This window comes from Contarinia nasturtii, unplaced genomic scaffold, assembly GCF_009176525.2.
Source record: "Contarinia nasturtii isolate CC-2019 unplaced genomic scaffold, AAFC_CNas_1.1 Cnas_scaffold_2390, whole genome shotgun sequence".
Lineage (NCBI taxonomy): Eukaryota > Metazoa > Arthropoda > Insecta > Diptera > Cecidomyiidae > Contarinia > Contarinia nasturtii.
The window spans coordinates 2,007-27,428 of NW_022199711.1; the positions used below are offsets into that span (position 1 = coordinate 2,007).

Sequence of the window (25,422 nt, forward strand, 5' to 3'; positions counted from 1 at the left end):
AATTTCCATTGTCTCGTTTATACTCGTTTCTATATGTGTGTATGTGATCATCTCGCTTTTCGGTGGTGGTAGTGGTGGCGGCGACGATGGTTCGTTCGTTCGCAAATCATACACCAACTGATGCTGTTCTCTCTGCCGTGCTGTGAGATACAGCGAGAAAGCGTGTATGGAATTGTGTGCGTGTGTATACGTCTGTACCCTGTACGAGTCGAGAACGTGCTTTATCGAAGAGTATTCACGAAGTAGTCAAACGCAAAGGCAGTCAATCACCCAATCCACACATGTAATTTCTAGCATGATGCGAGTGTCATTCGGTTGTTGATCGCAAGTCGTTTAAGTGGTTCGACACACAATTTCTCGAATAGGAAACAAATATCATATCTTCAACGCATTTAGTTTGTATCGAACCCTTGGTGATAACGAACGGGTGTTCATTTTTTTTGTTGATCGAAATATAAAGAATTAGATCACATCTTACGTGAGCTAAAGAAATAGTTTTATTTTCTGCACATACAATCAACAAACATTTTGTGCATTTTTTAACGCAATATTTTTCAATTATAACAATTAATTTTTTTTTTGGGGGGAAAATTTTCCCATTAAAAGTGATTACAAAACATGACACTATCTTTTTTGTCACCATGTGAATAGTGAACAATATTTTTTTTAAATAAATGTTGTGACCAAATTTAAACAAAAAAAAAAAGTATATTTAAACAAGTGGTTACCAATTGACAATCAACTTTTCAATTGAAATTAAAAATATTACCAATTTTTGTAAAACGTGCGAGTTAATTTTGTGAGTTGATAAATGGAAACATTATTTCTGTCTCTATGCCTGACACGTGTATGGTCCAAAATTTGCGAATGAAAAAAAATGAATTGAATGCAAATTTCACACAATTTTTTTGCAACTTATAGATTTTTTGTGTCTTTAAAGTGACTGATTTTACGGAACAATTAATTGATAAGAAAGGAAATTGAGAGAAACAAAAAAATAAAAGATAGAACAATCATCAAAATGGAAACCAAATTATCGGAAGCTGCAGGTAAATAGAAATTTAGTTATTTGCGATAATGATGAAAAAAGAAATCGTTTCGATAATTGTGTGTCTCTTGTGTGTATTCAGTATAACGAAGTGAATAAACAAAGTGGCCGGTGGCGAGCACAAGAGAGAGAGAAAAAAGAAGCGATTTTTTTCTTCATTCTCATTTATTTGATTTTCAATTTTTGCAGACAGACGCGATCTATTTGCATTACAATCTCTCATTCAAATTAATCAAGGTGATTTACTTATATTATTGGAAATCAAATCATCTGCAATTTTAATCATCGTTATAATCAAGATCAATCATTCACTGTACTGTTGTTCTTCTGTGTGTATTCGATGTACCTTGGCATTTGAAATGGAGTGTAAATCGAAGGCTAAGGTCACATACAGATGAGCATATATACAAACAAAACTTCGTTTTTTCTTATTTTTTAATTTGATTTCAAACAGAAAAGTTAGTAGGAAAAGGGGGCGGTTGTGCTTTGTTCTTGAACAAAGATTTTTGCACAAATAAAAGAACCTTCATTTCGTTCATTAACTTTTCTTTGTTGCTTTCCATTTGTTGTATTAACTATAGTTACAATTGCTTCCGATTTCATTCCACCTTGTGATGTGAATTCCGGTCGAAAGCCTTTCATTTAATTAGATCACACACATTTTCTATTGCGCTGTCAAGGAATTCAAATACCAGACGCAAAGGCGTTTGATTGTTGATATACCAACAGAATAAAAAATAAAATATTTATCGACAATGACATGACGACTCTTCGTTTTTTTTTTTTGTTCATCAATTCTATTTTTTCTCTCTTCGTTAGTTTAATTTTATGTAAATTCAATGAAATTAAGGGAGATGCACAACTGAATGAGCAACTGTGTATGTCGACGCGTCAAACACGATGACTTATATCGTCTGCTACTTTAATTATGACAATTTTTTTCTCCATCCTGAACACAAAGAAAGAAGACGACGAATCTGTTTTCCTTTTTTTCCATTTCGATAATATACAAAAAAAGGTGTTTTCTGTTTACCTTTTAAAAAGAAGAATCAATATGAGTCAAATATACTCCGTTTGCAAGGTTCGAAGTTCAAATGTCTTTGTCTCTGGGATGGATAATAAAAAAGAATGTATTGCGTGTTTTGATTGCCTTTGAGAGAGAAAGAGAGAGTAAAGAGAATGAAGATTTGATGTCAATAGACATTTTGCGGTTGGTCAATTGGATTTTGGTCATTCGCAATACCTCATTAGACGATAAGAGATATGTGTGTGTCAACCGTGAACATTTCGAAATGTTTATATTCATTCGATGAGTGTTACATTTTATGACTGACGAGACACACATCACAATACAACTGAGACTAATGATCTGGTATTTGTTTGGGCCACATCTTTTCAAAATTCGAACACCCAAAATTCGTTCACCATGCACGTCTAAATCAACCACCAAATCGTAAAACGGATATCATTAACGTTGTTGATTCTTATTTCTCATTTTTATGTGAACTATTGAATTTATTCAGACTACTCATGTGTAGAACACAAGATAAACGATCCATAAAATGTGATGTACAAAGTGAACAATCCTATCAGCTACCTGAGTACTTATCAACTGTCTATTATATGAATTTGGTTATTTCATAATGTGAAACATATCTAAATGATGACCATCACATACATTTATCCATTCTGCACGCCTGCCATATAAAAAAAAAACCATAACCGAAACAAACCAGAATGCAAATATTGATACAAAACTATAGTAATAATAACGTTCTTCAAAGTAAATAGAAAATTGAAAGAAATGAGAAAAAAACGGTTTGCTGTAACAAATGCATTGGCGTTTGTGTGTATGTACAGCTATGGATTAGTTACGAATTTAATTTTCTTTTGGGTTTTCTTTTCTCATCGTATTTTGTCTGGTCAAATAGAAACATACACCAACTGCCTTTCAATTGATCAACGAAACTTTCAACAGGCGCAAACATCATGCATTTTATTCGTGTTCGGTTTCGTTTTCTTCTGTTTGATATCAATTTTGGTTCCGAATGTCATTCGGCATTTTACAAATAATTCGAAATGTAAGACCAAAAAAAGAGGAGGTGATGTGAAACGCAATTGCGTTTGAAAATTATTCATCAACGACTGGCTAGCCGATATTTTGTGTAAATGCGCGCGCAGTTTGATGATACAATTGAGTCAATATTTTTCCATCAAAATTAATATGATGACAACAATAAAATGGATGGAATGAAATGACAACGAAGAGGCGAAGACAAAACAATAAGAAATTACAAACACCTGAAATCGTTGCAATGCAACAGCTACTTCAAGAAAAACAAAAGTAGTTTCGATGTGCGCTCGGTTTATTTGTGTGTGACAGAAACAAAAGGACAAATTCAAGCGCGCAATTAAAGATACTATTTATCTAAAAGCATTTGGAATTTATCACCTTCTCTCAATATTTTTCTTGATCTTTCGATTGGCTTGTGGCTTTTTCGCTCGACTCTTTTTTTGGAAGGTAATGCGATTGCATTATAAAGTGAGGATGGCGCATTTAAAACAGATACGAAATTGATGAAATAAACAAATTGTGTGCGTAGAAAATTACCAATAATTTAACGCACGTAAGAGTTCGGAAGAAGAGGAATGGTGTGCGTATGAGCGTATTTTAGTTGTCACAAATCGGCTACAAATAAGTGGCGAATTCGATTTTGGGCCACATCTACTGAGATCAATGGCAACAAAAGCGGCAGAAACGTCAACGGTGGCGGGGGCATCATTTTAATTTGCACGCCGAAATTTTCCGTTCTCTTTTTAACTGAAAAACTAAAATACGAATATTTATTATATATTGTGTCAACGAACGATGATTATGTTTTATTTTTGCCAAGTGAATATATTTTCGAATCGCTCCATTTTTTTTCTCTTCTCACAAATCAATTGCAGTCGTATTTTTCTGATCAAAACAATAACAATATGTTCGTCACTTTTTGCATCTAGTTTTTTTTGTTTCGTTTTTACTTTACGCAAATTTGCATCGCACAAAATTAATCATCCATTAAATATGGGATTCCTTCAATTTATTTACGTTGTTTTGGGATGAATCTTTTTTTGTTGGTTTTGGTTTGCTCTCGCCCGCTCATTATCTTTGTGTTTTTATCCTATATCGAACAACGGTTAATTTCGTTCATGGTTTTTCTGAGTTCAATAAATCCGTTCGTCGTAATCGCTTTGTGCATGTGTTTATATTTGCTCGGGCGCTCAGTGTCCTCCTTTTTTTCTCAGTTCATTGTTAACGACGTTCGAACGATTTGCGGACGTCAATTTAAAAGTGCATTGATGGTAATATCGAATGCAATTCATATTGAGTGCGCGCTCTCTCTCGCTTTCTGTTTGTGCGATAAGCAAATTGGCGTGCACAAACGCACATGCATTTTGTTTACAGGAATGTTTTTCGCCTGCATTTGTAAAAATTGTGCTGTTGACCTGCTCCGGAAATCATTGTGGAAATCACGTCAAAAGTGTCAACGACGTCGTTGTTGTCCTCATTTTTGTTATTGTTGTTGTTCGAAGCAAATTAACTCAATTATAGTGATTTGATTTGATTTTATTGCTCTTACATTTACCTTCGGGCCAATTTATGCATTGTATTCGCATTCGAAACACTTCGTTTTTCATTTGTGTTAACTAAATCGATATTAGATTCGTTCCGGTGTCGTAAGCAAACAGAAAACATATGATTCAATTCAACTTATGTCGACTTTTTCATTTCGTGCAATTGCAAAGGCAATCAAAATCATATTCAATATTTTCCCGAGAGTTTTCTCTTTCACTCTCTATATTTTGCCCACTTTACCCTAATACTGGTAATTGATTCAACGTATACTTTTTTTTCTCTGCTGAATGTTGCTGTTATTGTTTGATCTACTCACCCCAAATGACAAACAAAATTGAGCCATAATACAATCATGTTTTACATGTTTAATTTTATTTTCCGGCATCATCTGCAGCAACAGCAACTCTCTTCCTCTCTCTCTCTATCTCACCCCTCTTTGTCTAAAAAGAATGTATACACCAAAAATCACATTCTTTGCACCAACCGATTTCCGATAAAATAAATGTAAATATTTTTATGCGAAAGTGTGTACCAGCACGGTACACTCCGTACAGAAAAATACAGAAAAGGTGCCAACAAAAAAAGAACTCTATGTACAACAACAACAATAACACAATTTTAGGGGTTCATGATTTGTAAACAATACTATGCTTAAACGTAAGCATTGCACAAAAATATAGTGTCGATGTGCGGTCTTGCCTATTGTATCTGTTGACATTGTTCGTCAATTTGTTCATCACAATATGAATTAGGATATATTTGACGTGATGCATCGACTTCTGCAACCAGTTGTTGAATGGGTGACGACGACGACGACGACGATAAACGTTGAACGGTGATTTTTCGGTGATTTTCATCCCCTGGCTGAATCAAAACAAAAAGTAAAACTTAAATTGGTTGGTTTAAGTGAGCGCACGACTGCAGTAAATATTATCTCTATAATCGTACGCTTTGTTCGGTCGATTCTATCTCTGGGTATATCGTGTTTCAAAGCAAAACCTCCTCAAATTACACGCAATTCATTAAAAATTTATTGAAGCGTTTAACCGATAATTTTCGATGCCAAAATAAAACATTTAACACCACTTATACGTATGTTGCAATTTAACCATATCTCATTCTATCAATTATTGGCGGTTGTTTTCTTTTTGGATGTAAAATCATTATTTGCTTATACCTTATTTCATATGCATTTTTATGTTAAATAAAAATTAAGAAAAAAAATCAAGCTTTTTTCTACATTTTTTTTTTCTTCTCGTTTGGATCGCGCACAGATCATCGCTCTTCATCACCAGTTGGATGCTATTCGCCAACAGCAAATCGTTTATTGCCATGGCCACCGTCGGCACCACAAAATATGACCACGAACAACAGTGCCGACGCTAATACGGCGCTCAGCAATGGCAATGCAAATTCCATGTCCATGGTGAATGGAAATCGAAAATTTCAACATCTTGGCCTGATATGCGTCGTTTGTGGTGACACCAGCTCAGGAAAACACTATGGCATTTTAGCATGCAACGGATGCTCAGGTTTCTTTAAACGCAGTGTACGACGGAAATTGATTTATCGGTGAGTTTTTTTCTTTCATCCATATATTCATTTTTATCAACTCACTTTTTTCAATATTAAAAAAAAAAATGTTTTCTTTTGAATTAAAAATGTTACATATTTCGATCAATTTTTATCATGAATGAATCAAAGTTTCAACGTTAAAAACTAAGAATAAAGCGGTTAGTGATATAAATCAAATGTGATTCAAAATGCAATTGCATAAAAGGTTTCAAATTACAACATTTGGTAATGTTTTCTACCAACGTATTCATATGTTTCCTTTTTTTTTAAAAAAATTGGCATTTCAATATATGCATATATGACTAGTAAAAATTGACGCCTAAATTGACTTGCATATAATATTTTATGCATTTAATTTATAAATCACACCATTTACATAAATGCAATTGGTCGCTATTGCATAACGAGACCCCTTTGTAACATATACATATTTAACTGGCTATAACTTTGACGGCGACCACGATTAAAATTCAACAAATTTTTATGATCAAACAATTATTTAAAGCCATTTAATCTCATGCATAAAGAAAATTCAATGCTATTTTATAACAAGTCAGATGTTATAATATTCAATGCTTCATTATTTGCTTCTCGTTGGTGTATATTTTTTTTCTTTCCTCGAAGCGTATTTTTATTCGGGCAAAGAGAAAAAAAAAAGAAAAATCCCGGTCGCAAAAATATTGACGGAGTTTTACCGTACGGATGATTGTTAAATGTCGTTTTGAAAAGTGAAACTATTATAACTGCTGTTGCTTCCCTTTTTGCTCATTCCATATGGATGCTTTTTTTTTCAACAGCACGCAGTGTATTATAATTCAGGGATGCGTAAGTCATTTATTGTTGAGTGGCATCAGATGGCATTAAATCGTACTTAGCCTTAAACATACTTTTAACCATGAATGATACCGGGAGATAGAGCGAGAAAGGAAGAGAGAGTGGTTAAAAATGTGATTGAAAAAAGCAAACGCCTTCTTTTTCCTCATTCAATTCCCGACGAATATGCATTCATTGAACGAAGAAAAAAAAAGAGAGGATATTTTGATGCAAGTCAAAACCGATAGAGCAGGTTTTGTAATCAAACCAGAGTTAAAAAAATACACGACCGTCTGTTAAAACTTGTTACATTCAAATGAAAGTTTATGCTACTTGCTGCCACAGTTCAAACATTTTAAATGGGATTATGCAGAGACAGTGAGAGGAGTTAGTGAGTATAAGTGTTCGCGCTTCAAAATCTGTGCATTTCATATACGACTGCTAAATGGATTTTAAAATGATTGTTCAGAGCTCAGAGGGCACACGATCGATTGCTAACGAAACTCTCAAAATGTTTACAAGATAATGATATTCAATTTATGAATTATATGGATATTTTGCACTGCTGCACCCGAACGTAATTCAAAAACATTCAAATTCGTGCAATGGAAGAGAAGAAGAAGCAATGCGGATTCTGGTGTATACACAAGTATTTTTTTTTCTTCTATTTTATTTGTTTGAGTTGAGTGTGGTTATACAGTTTATTGCACACGCTTACTTTTTGGCTCATGTGTGCACAAAGTCATGCGATTATATTAAATGGTAATTTATTATACGGTTTGGTTAACAGATGGGCATGCATCGTTGAGAATCGAATGTCGTCTCGTCGAATACTGCATACGAGTCCAATGATGTTCGTGTCTGATTTTGATACCTTTGCCAATTTATCTAATCTAGTGTCAGTGTGTGTGTGTGTGAGAGAGAGAGAGTATGTGTATGTGTCAAAATAGATCGTCATTGTTTTGTTTTCATTTCACTTTCAAAAGAGGTCATTTTAAATCAATCATCACATGTTTTATTCATTTTGAAACGATTTTTTTTAAACAATTATTTATCGATTCTATATTCAATGCTGTGATTCTGCCAAAAATCTATTCAATCAAAAGAGTGAAAGAAAAAAGTCATCGTTTTATTTGTAACAATAGCAAAACGAAGTGATTCCCCTTCGAGATACAAAAAAAAACACATTTGGCTGTAAATTTAATAAAAACAGAAGACACAAAATCACAACACAATTCAAATGCGAAGTACAAAAAAGCAGGTTCTCACTTGATGTGCTTCAATGCTTTTTTATTGTATTGTTTTGAGCAGCGTGAATTGATTAAATTACAATTAATTTGTCATTCATCAACGAGCTCGCGCAAAAACATAAAGAGATAGTCAAAGGCTGTATCATAATGATGAATTTGCTGTGGGTATGTGTGTGTGCTAAAAACCTACTAAAAGTTTATTTCATTTACGACCTCTGTTTCGATGTATCCTTCTCTAATTCTCTAATTTGCTCTCTCTCTCTCTCTCTCTCTCTCTCTCTCATTCTCTTTTTAACTTCAATAACCCAGTTGTTGCTCGGTTCCCTTTTTGTTCCTCTAGTCCATCTCTTAATTTCAACTTACAACGATGCGCATGCAACCGTAAAGGAATTAACTCAAACATACACATTTTTCGTTGGGTTGAAAACCAGGAGAGAAAAAAATATATCATGACATATGTGAATTTTGTGTGCGGTATGATTAAGTGTTCTTAAAATAAGTAATGAATGAATTAAAATGATGCGCTGACGACCCGAAGATTTGCCACCCAAAATGAAATGCTAAATAACCAAAAATTGAATGATAATACACACACATACACTCACGCAAAGGACAAGAGAACAAAGAAATTACCAGAAATATGGAGAGAAGAGTGAGTGAAATAGATTTTGGGCCATGCCATAGAGAAAGAACATCAACTAAGCGAAGTAGCAGCATCAGTAAAGAAGCAAAGAGCCCCGTAAATAAAATTTGATGTGATGTACGCACAAAAGTTCAACCTCCAAATAAGAAATTGTGACACATGCGCCTCACAGTTCAACTGCAAACACCAGTCACAGCTGGTGGAAAGAGAGACATACAGCATCAGCAAGCAGCTACACACATACACTTAATCAGAGTAGGGAATACACAAACGCACACACATTTATAAAATAATGGACAAATCCATTGAAAATCTATGTGTGCAAAGACTTTTTGATAATGGCGAATTGATTTGTATTGAAATCAAAGTTTGAATTAAGTTAATTCGGATCATCCTTTTATACATACACTGCACACACCACTTTACAAACTGTTTTTATTAACACGCACCGACACACAATAGCTTGTGTTCAATTTGGGTTTTATTTATGCGATGAAGTGACTTTCGAGCCGACAAAATAAAAATGATCAAAATACCATCATAGCCGGCACCAAGCTTAAGAACTAGAAGTCATTAATTTTACCTCTCGAATTTTGAATGAAGAAACAAAGACACACAAACTCAATCCAAATCGAAATTAATTCGATTTCACGAAACTGAATGTATGAACGATTTCGATGTTCATTACAATAACATAATTGACTCACTTTCAAGTATATTTCTACTTAAATCCCTAAACAAATGGTCAATAATTTTTCAAATGCCAAACGTGGAAACTGAGGCCACAAAATTTATCATTTGGCTTTCATTGTCATTTTTCATCGAAGCACACGTACACAAAAACATGGCATTTATAAAGAGAATCGCATCAAAATCAAGAAAAGATGATCCGAAACTTGATCCGGAAACATTATTTTAAATCAATTTTTCTTGTTTTTTTTTTTTGTTTACATCTCTCACACCTTGTCGTGTTCGTATCAATGTTCCTTTTTTGGGTCGTCGAAAAATTGTGATGATGGTGGATACAGCAGAAGCACAAGTGATAAAACATAATCAAGTGGAAATGAGCAGTGACCTGCATGCAAATGATAGAATTTCCTTCGTATAAACCAACCATATTTTGTTGTATGTGCCATCTTCATTCCTTTTTCCCGCTCTCTTTCAATCTCGGCACGTTGTTTTTTTTTTTTGGTATCTCAATTGAGGGGAGAAACGCTGTCGAAAATAGTGAACAAACAAATATAATAGCATTGAACAATTTTCAGTCGTGCGTTCTTTAAATATTTGTGATTTTCTTCGGTGGGTTATTGGATGCCATTTTTCAGTGATAAATTCGATTTTAAAGATGGCACAGCCCAATGAAGCCCACACACAACTTGAACATTTTGTACAAACAACAATTCTTTGTCTCCATACCAATGCCATTCAACGACATATTTTACAATTGCGTTTAAACAAGAATTAAACAATGGCAACGACTCAAAAAATAATAAATCGTATTATGATCATGCGAATTTATGACTGTGTGATTTTGATGCGAAAAATACTTTGCTTTAAACAAAATGAAGTCAATTTTTTGCCAACGTGTGTATAGTATGTAGCACATTTCCATCAAATGGTGCACTTGTCCCTTCTGCATTCGATGTGAGCTCAAAAGAAGTGATGAGAAATAAAAAAAAAAACAGCCAGAACGAAAGACATTTATTCAATGTCTAATGTGTATTTGGGAAAAATGGGGCGCGTGCATGCAATGAAATCGTGTGGGTGCTATAAAGTTAACTTGTCTTTTCCCATACGACTATTTTTTCTGTATGTGTGTGTATGCTCCCGGAAGTCGGAAAAATATTGTATGTGTGTAGGTAAAACATAAACATAAATTCGAACTGTATGGCACTGGAGGCTCAAGTCACTGTCATATTTGGCAACGATACACACATCGGATGAATGAAAATATGTATCGCTTTTGTGATTCGACTCTTTCAATCCGCAATCTCTGCGGTCTGCTTTTGCTGTGGTTTTAACGTTTGCGTGCATCTTTCGGTGGACACATTTGGCCAAATAGATCCCACTTAAGTCGTTATTTGTCTCTTGGGATTCGCTAAATGATATCACTTCGCTGATGCCTACTCATACTCTCATTCTATCGCAAACAAACCGTCAAAAACTTTCTGCACATAGCCAGCCTTCTCATAAGATATTGTTAATTTTATTATAGAGATACATTGAGCCGATTTTTTGTGCTATACAGATATTTTTTCTTTTAATTTTTTTTATGCGTGGCGCCCATAAATGGAATTATGGATGAGAAAATCGTGCATTCGCCTATGTCCTTTGTTTGTCAGTGCAGAGCTATTGAACAGAAAATCGAATTCAATAAATGAATTCACCGAATATCATGACATTTCGATGTATCAAGGTTGTGAGCTTCAATGTTATCCAGAGTAAAACTTCGATTGTCATAAATTCGTTGACCGTAGCATCAGCCGCTGTAGCGGAAAAAATCAATATTTGAAGATTGTAATTCTGATCCCTTTTGTATAAAATATCAAATAATGTCGTTCGCTTTGTGATTGTACCCATTGCTATATGGTGAGATTAAATTTATTGACAAATAGATAATCCCATCGATGGGCATTTTCAATTGATGTGTACGATCAATTCTTTTATCGATTTATGTTATTTCAATTAAAATCAAGAGATAGTTCGAGAGAAAAAGGAGGCGAAAAATAATACAAAGAAAATCGAAATGGGCACCGGTTGGTGTATTTCGTTGATTCTTCTGTGGTATTTGTTAAAAAATAAAATTCATTTCGAAGCGATTTCTTTTGGAATCCAAATACCAGCCGATTAGATCAATTTTATTTATGGGAAACGTTTCAAAGAAAGATTTGTAATAACTTGCAGACGATTATACTTATGATTTCGTTTATCGCTATGTGTATTAGTGTTGAAATTAAAACATGAATGGTACTTGGTCGTCGTCGTCGTCGAAAAATGCGAATAATATTTTCTGGTGATTTATTAAAACTTGGTCTAATGTTTTTATTCAACAAGAATTAATAACAAATTGAATACAAAAACGTAAAAGTAAAACTGACCGAAAACGAGATATATCTCGAAATGAAAGTGATATAAAGAAGTATGGCGACGTCATTTCCAATCAATGAAAGATGAATACAAAAAAAAAACACGAATTTGATTGATTCGCATTATCCTTTATCCCAACAAAATCAAATTCAGCATTTCTGATGAGAAACTTTTCGTATGCCATCACAACCAACATCGCATTTATGCACCACTGGATTTTCCTTCCATTTCCTTCGAATGGAAAATCGCCAAAGTTTTCCTACTCCATTTCGTTCCAATCAAAATGCAAATTTAACGCTGACGCCTTTTTCAAATTGATTGAAGACTTGAATCGCTTGTAGACAGAGAGTTTTTGTTTGTCAATTTCATCATTTTATGTCATGTTTTGCAATTGATTTTATTCTTATTTGCTTTTGTTGCTTTCGATTTTCGCTGATGAAAATTCGTTTTTTTACATCTTACAGGTGTCAAGCTGGAACTGGCCGATGTATAGTGGACAAAGCACATCGAAACCAATGTCAAGCATGCCGATTAAAAAAATGTCTGCAAATGGGCATGAACAAAGACGGTAAACAGATTTAATTATTATTATTATTTTCTTCATTCAAAAATTGTCGATGATGAAAAATTAATTAAAATGTATTGCAATATTTGAAAAATGAAATGAAAAGTCGTTCTTTTATTGAATTAAGAAGAAAGAAAAAGTTTAAAATTGAATTAGGGCCGTAAAAAAGAAACGATGCCATGTAAATAGAGATGATGAAAAAAATGTATAGTGTTATTTTCCAAGAAATTTTGTTGTTTATACTTTCACAGCACCCGTAATAAGTGAGCATTTTGTTTGCCAACAGTAAAATACATAGTAAATACAAATTAAAATGAATAAGTTGTTAAACGTAAATGTTGTTTTCATAATCGACTTCATATTTAAATTGAATGAGCCTCAATTAAGTTAACATTTAAAATAACGAAAGCAAAACACTTGATAAAATTGTTTTCGAGCGCCATTTTTTCAAACATTTGGAAAAAAAAATGGCAAAAAGACGAAATATACTTTCCAATGATCGCACATTAATATGATGACATATCGACATATGGCTTTGAAATAAATTATATATTTATCACATTTTTAATATTTACGCAATCTCATTTTTCACTTTGTGAAAATGTCGGATTTCATTTTTTCACTTTCAAACGATTAAAATTACAAGACGTGCTCAAAGATAATCAATATATTGGTGTCTTTCATGTTGTTTGTTAGTATTGAATATTTGTTGATTACAAACGAATAGAAATGACGGGAAAAAAAGCATCGAATTAGGAACAAAATTTAAAAAATTGAGAGCAAAAATAAATCGAATGAACACTGAATACACAAACATAAAATGAAAAAGCATTTGCTGTTCATGCTGTGTAAAATTTCAGCGCTAGCGAAAAAAATGAAGTGAACCCCAAAAGAGATTTAAATGTAAGAAGTTGCCATTTCATTGGTTTGAAGTTTACGCTAGAAAAATTTATACACTTCAATGATTTTTTTCCACAGACAAAATTAATGATTACATTGTAATCATAGTGAAACGATGTGAATATTTCATCTTCTTTTGTTTTTAAACTTACTCCCGCCTCCAAATTCGAAATGAACAATTTTCATACATTTCCATTTGCTGCTTATGCGTGACTTTCTTCTACCAATGAAAAAAAAAAAACACGAAGCATTCAATCACTGTGCGCGACTTTCAATTGATCAGGCCTACATTCCTTGTTCACTTCGTATTAATCACGCATGATAAACGTTAAGTTGGTTTTGGTTCAGTTATTTCCGAGTTATGATGTGCATATATAAAATGTAGCAAGTGACGTGGTTAAATAAGAACCATACCATTTGGTGGAAATGCTATGCAAAAAAACCTTCAAACCAGAAAAAAAATATGTCAATATTGATTCGCATTTCAAGATCTGACATTGCATCAGGAATTGCAGAGAAAGTAAACAGTTGCGTTTTTCAACAGCCGCGAAAATACGCGATTTTGCTTATTTGTTTTTCATTCTCTGTCTTGTGCTCTTTTCTCATTTCATTTTAATTATGAGATAATACATGATTCATGAGTGCTGAAAATCGAAAATTAACTGAAGTAAAAGAAGAAGAAAAATGCGATTGTCGTTACACCGACGGCTTTTTGTGCATTTCCCCATCGATACATTCGCACTAAATTCAATTTGGCAATTTAGATTCATCGGGCGACATAACCATTTTTTCTATCAATTATGAAAAAACAAAAACCAACCCACCCCCGGAGGTGGCATTGCTCTTGCTCGTTATGTGGTTTTGGTGCTTTAATACTGGTTTCTCTTGCTGTTGAAATATTGTTAATTTTGTGTGTGTGGTTCACATTCTGAATAAGAGTGTGCTGAGAGAGTTGAACACACGTCTTAATCATCGTGTCGAACGATATGAATTCATAACTAAGATGCAATCATAGTGTTAACATATTGTTACATTTCATAACAAGTTTTGAATCGAATAAAAAAATACACAGTTTTCACATTCGAAAGTGTGTGACGTGTGAATATATTGAAATCGAAAAACAACAGGCGTTCTTCGGAGCATACGTTTCTTGTTTTCCCATGTTTCATTTTAACCGAACCGAAATTTAATAGACTAACAAACACCTCATCTCCGTATCCTCCTCCTTTTCGACACAATTTGGCTTTGTGCTCTTGCTGTGCAGCGCAAACACAACAATATACATTAGAAAAAAAGGGTTTCAACTGATCTAATGCCATTTTGAAATGTGAAGATTTGTTATACACACTTTCATCTACAAATGACATTGTTCAAAGTGTCAAAGCGTATTACTTTTAGTTGCATCCATAAATGATGTAAAACGTAACAAAATAAGACAATACTACCATCAAGACGCACAGCATCATGTAAAATAATGATGGAGCAGAAGTGAGATAGAGAGAGAAATAAAAATGGCTCAAAGCGCAAATATGATCAACAACATAGCTAACAAATATGGCACGTGTCTTTGTAATGTTAATTATGTAATCTTTTTTTGTAACATAACTTACAATATTACACGTAAAAGCATGAATATTAAATGATTTTCAGTTCAACACAAAGTGCCAAGTGTCTAGTGTGTGTATGTTCAAAATTTGAGAATACCACAAAAATAATTTGAATAATACATATAAGTGATTTTAAATGGAGAAAGACGGTTTCTACTTTGAAAATCTATCACTGACTCTTTCGAGTTAATTACTTCCTCCGATGTTCCTTCGTGTGAGTGTTTTTTTTTCTAGTACCAAAGTCAAAGGATTCAGATAATTTCTTTGAAATGATCGACAACAAATGAAGCGAATTTCTCAACCTGGATTGCTCATTTACTTATAGTATCGCATTGGGATTTCAATCAAAATAATTGAAATGTTTGCAATCACTTTGAAAAATTGACCAAGTAGCAACATTGAAAAAAAAAACAACAACACCCTTTTTGGAACTAGAAAAACGGAGCTTCAGTAACAATTCCATTGATGAGATGTACCGAATTCCCATCGGGATTGCTTAGACATAAAACATATTTGCATTGGCAATAAAATGACATTTTTTTGTGCAAAATTAAATCGGATCGACATTTGCATAAATAGAAATTTGCACAGAAAATCACGATTGGCCATTCGTCATGAATAGACACGGTGTATTATTCAACGGTGTACAGTCGAATGACTTAAAGTAATTTGGTGAATATACTTGCACATTGTGAGTCACATTTGAAAAAAAAAAAAAACAAATCTAATCCGTTAACGAATGAATGAGTGCATCAATGCAGGGTATTTGTATTATTTTGTTGATGGGTGTTCACACATCGAGTAAATCCTTTCGTTAAGAACATGAAATGATCATTAACCCGAACAAAAAATCACACACGCATCCATGAGGTAAATGGATATGAAAAGTGTCCGAATAGTTTTCAACCGAATAACAAAATCAAAATTGGAATTTATTCAAATGATCATTTCGGTGAGTTCGAGCGTACGCACTCGAAATGCAATTGTTAAATTGTGTGAATTTGCATAAAATCGTCGAATCATTAGTGTGTAACGTGTTCCTATGGTTCGCGCCTCCGTCGGTTTGTTTATATACCTTTTTCTTCCCCGTTAAAATCAGAGCAATACGTTTAGCGCATTAAATTGCGGTGTGATGGTGTGGCGTGTGCCAGCTTGATTTCCACAGTTTCTCTCATTTACAAACACCATCATGACGTACTTAGCGTCTGATGAGTGTTGTTTCTTTTTTTTCATTTTCTTCTCTGTCTCTCGATGTGTTATTCTCTTCTTTTTTTTTCTTCTTTACATTGTGTCGATATGCGCTCTGCCACGGTTTGCTCATTTTTCGATCCATTTGACAAATTTCGTGTACTTGGATACACACATGCTACTCTCGCGTATCCATCTTTTTTTTGTTAATTGCGTCGATTCCCAAGCCCGTCCAAATACAAGATCCAAAACAGAAATAAGGACCAAAAACAAAAATGCGCAACAACCGAAATATGAAATATCAATAGAACACCATTCTGCCACAAAAATGGTCAGGTTGACAATACGCGAGCGAATGATGAAAATAATAATAACCAAAAAAAAAAAAAACAGAAATGAATGAAATGATATAAAAATAGGAGCAGCCAAAAAACACACGTGCAGTGCAAGTGGAAAATACGTCAAAGAACGTCCAAAATTACACAGCGGAATTACGAAGAAGAAGAGTGAAGTGTGTGAAATATATAGAAAAAAAATGCCAAAATTTTTATTTTATAATTGCAGCATTTTGTATGCGTACTCATTTCTTTTTTTGGCTCTCCGTCGAAACAATCGAGAAAGGTCTGCATGTATGCATATTAGGCTAGAATAAACCGGTATCTATGTTTTTTTTTACAAAGGAGTTGTTGTCTTGTTTGTTTGGTGGTCGGTCGGTCGGTTCCCCGTCGCTGTATTGCCTTCATACCAAAAATGTTTGGTGTGCATTATGCCGTTTTTGGTTGGGTAGCGCGTGTTCATGCTCGCGCTCGCTTACTTTGGCATGCTGCGAAAAAGTTAAATATGCGGATAACCCTTAAGTTAGCTGTCACGTGTTCATGTGTATGTGCTTTTTTCTCACTTTATTCTTCTTTTTATCAATCTTTCTCTGTCTGTCTATTTCGCTGTTTGTGTTTATGTTGAATTTTTCTATCGCACTCAACGACCATAAACCACTCTGTGTGTATATAAAACATAAATAAACGGCTCATCACATCGTATTTTCAATAATGGTTCAATTTATCAGTTGAAATTAACAGGAAAAAAATGCAAATCAACCAAAATATGTTGATTGGCCACACCGTCACACAAAGGCGCACGTATTGCACGAAAATGCAAGCCGAAAAGAAACAACCGAATGAAGTGAAAAACGGTTGAAACTTAATTAAGCGGAATGTATGCGCTCGTAATGATTGTGATACTAATGTATTATACAAAATTGGTGACGAGTGTGCACACTTACACTCTCCATCTCATAAACCAAAAGCAATTTACATACAAATAATGGACCAACTAATATCAAAACCATACACATCAGATAGAAAAGCAAAAACAAAAATAAAATGCAATTGAAAATTTGAATAACAATAATTTTGCATAAATTAAAATCGATGTGCTTATTTATGTATAATCACTGTCCGCTGATAATTCGTTTTTCTCTCTATCTATGGTTTTGGCTAATTGATGTGGTACATGCACACAGCGGTAAAATGAGTAAAACGAATATAAAGAGCGTGAATTAGCAATGGAATAGGAATGGCTCATTCAATTGATGCTCGTTCATAAAATACATTATTATTTCGTATTCATTGTTTGCATATATTTATGATTGATTATAATATGTGGACAATTTAGTAACGAAATAATGAGCACTGTTTTAACCCTTGCACAATTCCAGAGAACAGAAAAAATGTTGACCAAATTTTGTTTGGATTATTTTGCGAAAATATATTATTTCACTTCATTCTAACATTTATTTATTGATTTATCAACTTATTTATGCCAAACTAACATCCTTTTCTTTCTGTTTTCTTATCAGCTGTCCAAAATGAACGTCAGGTAATTATCAACACTAGTTAAAATAACAACACTAGAGGCCTTTATCTTCTAATATTTCATAACTGTAAATGAAAAAGATCAATGCCCCTAGTCAATAATCTGACTTTATCTACCGATATATTCAACTAATTTACGCTATTTTCTCTGTTTTTATTTCAGCCACGCAACACAGGTAAATTGACTGGAATTAAATGATTAATTTGGTGTACTCACGATTTCTTTCTGCTTGCAACAAATTCAATTTCGATTCTGAAAGAAATGTCGGCATTTTTCAAACGAAATATTTCAAACATACAACAAAATGCAATGAATTTGCCAGTTTTTCATTTTCAAAATAGTAATGTTCTAACATTTGTTGTAGCAACCATTCGACCGGAAGCTTTTCGCGACATGGACCAAAGCAGGGCTTTGCGTGAGGCAGCTGTTGCCGTCGGTGTTTTTGCGTAAGTCTTGATTATATTTCACTAGGAGAAATAATGATCTAGTGGCGAATGGACAAAGTTATTGAAGGTGTAACAATTCGCACTAAGTTATCAAGCGACTATTTTAAGGTTTTATCTTCATACCGAATTCTTTGCGATTTGTTGCAAATTCGTGAATTTTTTTCACTTTCAAATAATTTAACATAAAAGTCGAAAAATATCGCATAAATCGCTACGTTTTGATCGAGATCCGTTCCCCTAGATAGATTAAATGTTTCCGTTTTTTGTCATGTTCGTCGTTGATCGTGCATGAGTTCCATTTATTTATTAATATTTTAATGTAGAAAAACTTATTTTTTCATGACATTAGGCCGCCTATGTTGCTATCTCCATCACGATATGGACCCGGTCTTTTGACGCCACAAAGTAAGTTTTTTTAAAATATATTTTGCGTGCACTACTGCATCTTTATTCCACACTTTGAAATTTTACTCATTCATGCATGAAGTGTACAGTATATAAAATGCTTTACTTTCTTTTTTGTATATTTGCTTAAATCATCACGCATTTAATTCTTGGCCAATTTTTTTTGGTTATTTCACATTTTTTTGTGCGTCATTGTATTTGTTCTGGAGCAATTTAGCTTTTTTGTTCCGTGAATTTTATCGTTTCAAACGAAATAATTTGAATCATCACTTTCAATGAAATCCTTAGTCCGCACAATTTGAGTCATGGATTGCATCAGAGTAGAAGCAGATGTTTTTAACTTTACGAGAAAAAAAATTGTTTAGTTACGTTTTCATTATGTGAATTCTTTTGGCCTTTGTTGTATCTATATCGCATTGAATGATGTTTGATCACTCTTCGATCAACTCGCTTCAAAACTCGTGCAAAATTTAAAATTAAATTACACCCAGTTACAGTTTCTATGCGAGAACAGAGTAAATAGCTAACATTCCAAAGACATGTCTTGTTTTCGTATTTTATTTCACTTCTAATTTAACTTTATTGTTTGCATTTCTTTTTTAAATATATGCTTTTGAATGAATGTTTTTTTAAAAATGTTATCCTCATTCAGAAATTAATCTCGGATTACCGTTGAATTGAAAATATTTTAGAATACATCAAAAATCATTAATTTTCATGTTTTTTTCCCTTTAAATTCGGTTAAGCAATTGCTTCTTTACCGCCAAGTTTACATCATAGCCACTTGGCAATGCACCATCATCACCATCACAATGCATTGATTCCAAATGGTTTGGCCATGTCGTCCAATTTAAACAACAATTCCATTCAGACAAATAACAACAATATCACAAATAAACTAACCAATAATCATCAATCGACTAACTCAACCAAAAATAACAATAACAACAACAGCAATAGTAACGACACCGAAAATCATCGTCATCACACTGAAAATAAAACGGGTCGCCTATCATCAAACAATTCATCGAGCAATTCGCCAAATCATTTATCAAGTCGACCAATAACACCAGGTATTTCTTTCATCCATAATCGCATGTTTGGTTTTGTTATCATTAAACGTAAATAACCCAAAGTCGAACATCTTATATGTGCAGGATGTATATAAGAATGAGAAAAGTCCAATTTCCTTTGACAAATCCATTTGATTTCAAAATGTATCGTTCGAAACGGTTTCAATTGAAAGATTTAAATCGAAGGTGGCGATTTCTTATTTCTTCAACACATTGCTTGTTTACATTCAAATTCTCGTCCAACGAAAAATGGATGAGAAGAAAAAACCTTTTAAATATCTTAAGTCTAGGAAATCTCATTTCGCATTCAGTATTTTCATTTGCACCGCATTCAAAAATAAATGCAATTTTAATGTCAAAGGATTTTCATATTTGAAATTTCAACATTGAGAAGAGACAATTTTAATTTTCCTCCATCTAAAAGAATGAATTTTCATCAAAATATATTTACATCGTTTTCCATTTATTTTTATTTAACGTGTGTGTGTGTCATTTTAGTGACGAGCCATGAGAATTCGGGCAATGCAAGAGGGAGTCTGTCTTCAGTTGGCTCTGATAGCCCAAATCCGTGCAATGATAACGATGGTAAGTATATTCTGTGTGATTTTCTTTTTTTTTTTGTGGTAACGTGAATACACTGCCTGTCATTTGTAATAAAAATTTGTTTGTACAATCTCTTATGTTTCCATCTCCTAAATACCATCGAAAGAAAAAAAGTCAACTCATGATTCCAACTCTCGCGCACTTTAAGCATTTATTTAAATCTCATTCTCTTTTTTTTGTCATTTTTTCATGCACCGTACCATAGAAAGTGAAAAAAAAAACGTCGCACAAATGAAATCTGAAAAGACAAACTACTTTAAATGCAAATTTTTTTCTGCTACCATCGCAATCTTGAGCTCAATGTTTGTTTTGTCGCTCTCATTCGAGCTACTTTTTTTCTTCATGTGATTCCTTTCCGACTCGAATCATGAGTTCTGGTGTCAGTACAAAAAAAACCACTCTGAATGAAAGAAAAAATGACGAAAAATATAAAAAAAATACAATCAAAGAAAAAGCATTAAATAGGATTTTAAATCAAACATGTATCATTTGGTTATCTTTTTTTACGCAATTGTGGTTGGTGTTTTCATTTATTTTCATTTTTTTTTCGCTTCAATTTCAAATTTACATAATGCACACTCGCATTACGTATGCTTTGACTGTGGTGGAAGGGCATTTTCGTTGAAAATCTGCATTGAATCAACGGCACGACATTTTGCTATTGATTTAATGTAATCAGTCTCGTCGAAGACGACGATAGATATGTTCCCCGTTGTGACAAATGCGCATAAAAGAAAATCTAAACACACAAGTAGACAAGAGAAAAGATTTTCATTCGAATAATAACATAAAACGGCGTATATTGATTACGTAATAAAATATGACAAATCGAAATGTTATTCAATTTATTCAGATTAGTTTCGATTATGTGTACAGTTAGTTGCCTATGTCCGTTTTGAGCGCATGAAAACAATACGCAGAAAAAAGAAAAACATAATTTATATGAATAAATTTGCCATAAAATCAGCGATGACACACATGCACATGCCATCACATAGAGAAAACCAATTTCAATTGAGTCATTTGATAAGAAGATTCGTTATTTATTGTGTATGCGTCCTTTTTTATTATTATTTCAGACGATTCCATCGATGTCACAAATGACGAAGAACCTGAACAGGAACAAGAAACAGATCATCAAAACACACCAATGCTACCAATGCCAAATTTTATGCCTCCCACATCACTGTACAATCATACACAAGAAACTGTGTATGAAACAAGTGCACGTTTGCTATTTATGGCTGTTAAATGGGCTAAAAATTTACCAAGCTTTGCCGAGCTTGCTTTTCGAGATCAGGTAAAATACTTTTTCTTTATAACTAAAACACGATTATTATTTCCTATTTTAATTTTGGATTTGAATTTTTTTTAAACGAACGATTGATTTATTTCCAGGTAATTTTATTGGAAGAGTCATGGGCTGAATTATTCCTTCTAAATGCGATTCAATGGTGTATGCCATTAGATCCATCAAATTGTCCACTGTTCTCGGTATCCGAACATTGCAATAATATAAACGGTAATACGAACAATCTGAGCAAACAGGAGCTTGCATTGGACATTCGTGTGCTACATGATACACTGTGTCGATTTAAATCGATTTTAGTTGATCCGGCTGAATTTGCATGCTTGAAAGCAATCGTTCTATTTCGATCGGAAACACGTGGCCTAAAAGATCCAGCGCCAATTGAAAATTTACAAGATCAAGCACAGGTTACTATAAAACACATAAATTTTAATATCACAAATTTAGATGGACAATTTCGTTCTTATATTATTACTGTTATTATGATAATCGTTTAAAAATAAAAACTGTAATTTTTCCCCTCATTAGGTTATGCTAGGCGAACATTGTCGACGTCAATTCCCAGCACCGAATGCACGATTTGGTCGTTTGTTATTGATGCTACCGCTGCTTAGAATTGTCAATTCACATCGTATCGAATCGATTTATTTTCAACGAACCATTGGCAATACGCCAATGGAAAAGGTGCTTTGTGATATGTACAAAAATTAAAGTGCACACCAAAACAACTGTACAATTGTTCAGTATTTTTGTGCTAGAAAATGTCAAGCCATGATTCAAATGTTTAAGTAAATATGTATATGTAATTTTTAACAATTTTCAATTGCACAATACACACACACACAAATGAAAAAAACAACAACAAAGAAATAACATTCGAAATGACCAAAGCGTAGATTGCCGCTTTGAGGCTGAGTTTTTTTTAGAGAGTAAGAAGGATATTTAGGAGGTTTGTTTTTAAAATTGACATAAATCACATATTTTATTTTATTTTAATCGTGAAAATTATTTTATTTGGTAGAAAAATCTCTGGCATTTATAATTTAAAAAAGTTTTCTAGCATATAGTTACCATGGCCCCTTTTTTACATAGGCCAATTATCCAATCCGTTTTTGGTCAATTTTATGATCATACCAGATTCTATAATCTTTTATAAATGGGTTAAAAAAAAGAATTTCTGGTACATTTAAAGACATGGTAAACCAGTGGAAGTCCTGAACTCTTCATTTCTATACAAAAAAATGACACTTTAATTAACCAACAGTGTTTTTTTTAGATACGGCTTTTGTACCTAGATAGATATAGATAATTTACGGAAAATATTTAACCGAAATTCGAATGAAACATAGATATGAAAATATTCGTGAACGTTTGATTTCGTCGAAAATGAAAGAGAATGAAAAAATTAATGAAAGATAAAAAAATATAAATATTTGTTTTTGCTTGTATCGACGAAATTTTTTATTGAACGTCGGCTTCAGCTTTGGCACCAGTCTCGAGACCAACCATGTTATTGCCTTCAGATTGTTCGATGACTGGAATTTGCTTTGAGCGAATTGTCATTGCATCGGCTTGAATTTAAAAAAAAACAACGTCTATAAACGTCAAAAATATTTCAGAAAAATATAAATAAATATTTACCTGCAAATGATGCCTCTAGTTGACCAAAAGTGACATTTTATACGCCGTCGGCATTTTTGAGATATTTTTCTTAAAATGTCTCTTGGTGCCAACTTAATGACCATGAATGCCGTGATTGATGATTGTTTGCTTCCAAATATTGCCGGTAATCATCCGGAGCCATTTCAGTTCCAATAAAAAACCAAAATTTGCAAAGCAGCGACCCTTGATTTTAAAGCAAATTATTTAAGGTTGGTTGGCCAAGATTCGTGCGATCTGATGTCCCTGAAATATTTTTTGTGCAACAAATTGAAGTCATTGGACTATGTGGATAAGCTAACAACGATTAAACGCCTCTTGGTCCAATATCGGCCAATATTTATCACGTTATTCTCGAGTTATTGCCAACAATGTCCGAAAAAGTGACCAAAAATGAACTGACCTATGTAAAAAGTGTCCATGGTGACTGAATGCCAGAAATCTTTTTTAAATCATAAATGCCAGAGATTTTTCTTCCAAATGAAGAAATTTTAACGATTAAAATAAAATAAAATATGTGAATTATGTCAATTTTAAAAACAAACCTCTTAAAAAAATCCTTCATAATTACAAGTGATTCTTTCTTGCACAATGGAATAATTTTAAATTAAAGAAAGCATCCGAATAAGCATTTAGATAGTTTTATAAAATCGATTGGCCGGACGTGAGTTCGCGTGAAAATCGGAGAACAAGACAGATTCATTCATAAGAATGTTTAGAATAATATATTGAGATAAAGAATTAAATAAATATAAATTCAAATTAGATGATCACCATTATCATCCGCCTGAATCCAAGCAACTTTCCTTTAGAAATTAAATCCACTTTGTAAATAAGTAAAAAATTAAGTGATGTTTGTTTGTAATGTATTATGTTCAAATATTTTTCTTTTCATTTTGTAATTGAATTAGGATATTTGTAATTTTAACAGTTTAGCTTAACATCATCATCATTCGAATGAATAGATTTTTATTTCAACTAACAGCCAACACATTGACAAATCTTTAGAGAATAATAGCAGTACGGGAAGTTACCACTTACACAAGATGGAATGAAAAATATCGAATTTCCTAGTTAAGCCTTTCGTTAAATTTGATCAAACATCTATTTTCAACAAATACAAAATAATTTTGATTTATCATATCTTTATTTCACTTAAAAACCGAATTAATTTGAAAACTTTCGAGATAAAATAATCCAATATTGGAGTCAATTGCATAAAAAATGACTTTTTATCTCATATTCATACGCAAAATAATACTATTCTAATTATAAAATGTAGCATTAAGTTTTCATTGCGTGGAATAGCTAATGATTTAATCGTTATTCACACGATTTATAACTAAATACAAAGAAAATGATTTAAAGGATTAATAATGTAATTCAATTTGTGTAATCTATGACAAAAGTTTGCCTAAATATATAGTAAAATATTAATAAAAATGAATCATTGTTTCTTTTAAAATGACCATCAAAATGCCAATGGCATCTTATGAATAGGTAAATAAAGATATCGTAAGTAAAAGGTTCGTGATTTTGTGCATATATTTGGGGCATATACTTTTGGTATTCACAGATGGAAAAATCAAAAATAACCAGAGTAGAATTTTGCAGAATTTTTTTTGACATTTCTTTTTATGTAAATGTGTGCGCCGCAACTCTGGTTGACATTTCTTCTTTGACACCTTTGCCGGTTTACCCTTTTCAGTACTTTTTGGAATAGATTTTTCCAATTTTGCCGGCGTCATCGGTTTTTTATC

General features: G+C 33.0%; 1 protein-coding gene across 6 annotated transcripts; it reads left to right on the forward strand.

Moving 5' to 3' along the window:
• The first annotated feature begins 248 nt into the window (after positions 1 to 248).
• Positions 249 to 25,105, forward strand: LOC116348393 (photoreceptor-specific nuclear receptor-like). 6 transcript variants are annotated; one of them, XM_031779373.1, is made up of 14 exons: positions 249 to 799; positions 922 to 1,049; positions 1,238 to 1,285; positions 5,942 to 6,239; positions 12,500 to 12,603; positions 18,151 to 18,170; positions 18,330 to 18,342; positions 18,532 to 18,613; positions 18,963 to 19,018; positions 19,765 to 20,091; positions 20,590 to 20,676; positions 21,774 to 21,994; positions 22,093 to 22,410; positions 22,532 to 25,105. In XM_031779373.1, exons 2-14 carry the CDS (start codon positions 1,022 to 1,024, stop codon positions 22,712 to 22,714), a joined length of 1,785 nt encoding a protein of 594 aa, XP_031635233.1. In that variant the 5' UTR covers positions 249 to 799; positions 922 to 1,021; the 3' UTR covers positions 22,715 to 25,105. The 6 variants fall into 6 exon arrangements, with proteins under 6 accessions (XP_031635233.1, XP_031635235.1, XP_031635234.1 ...); XM_031779375.1 differs by having other exon boundaries at positions 941 to 1,049; XM_031779374.1 differs by lacking the exon at positions 249 to 799 and adding an exon at positions 827 to 847.
• Positions 25,106 to 25,422: the final 317 nt, after the last annotated feature.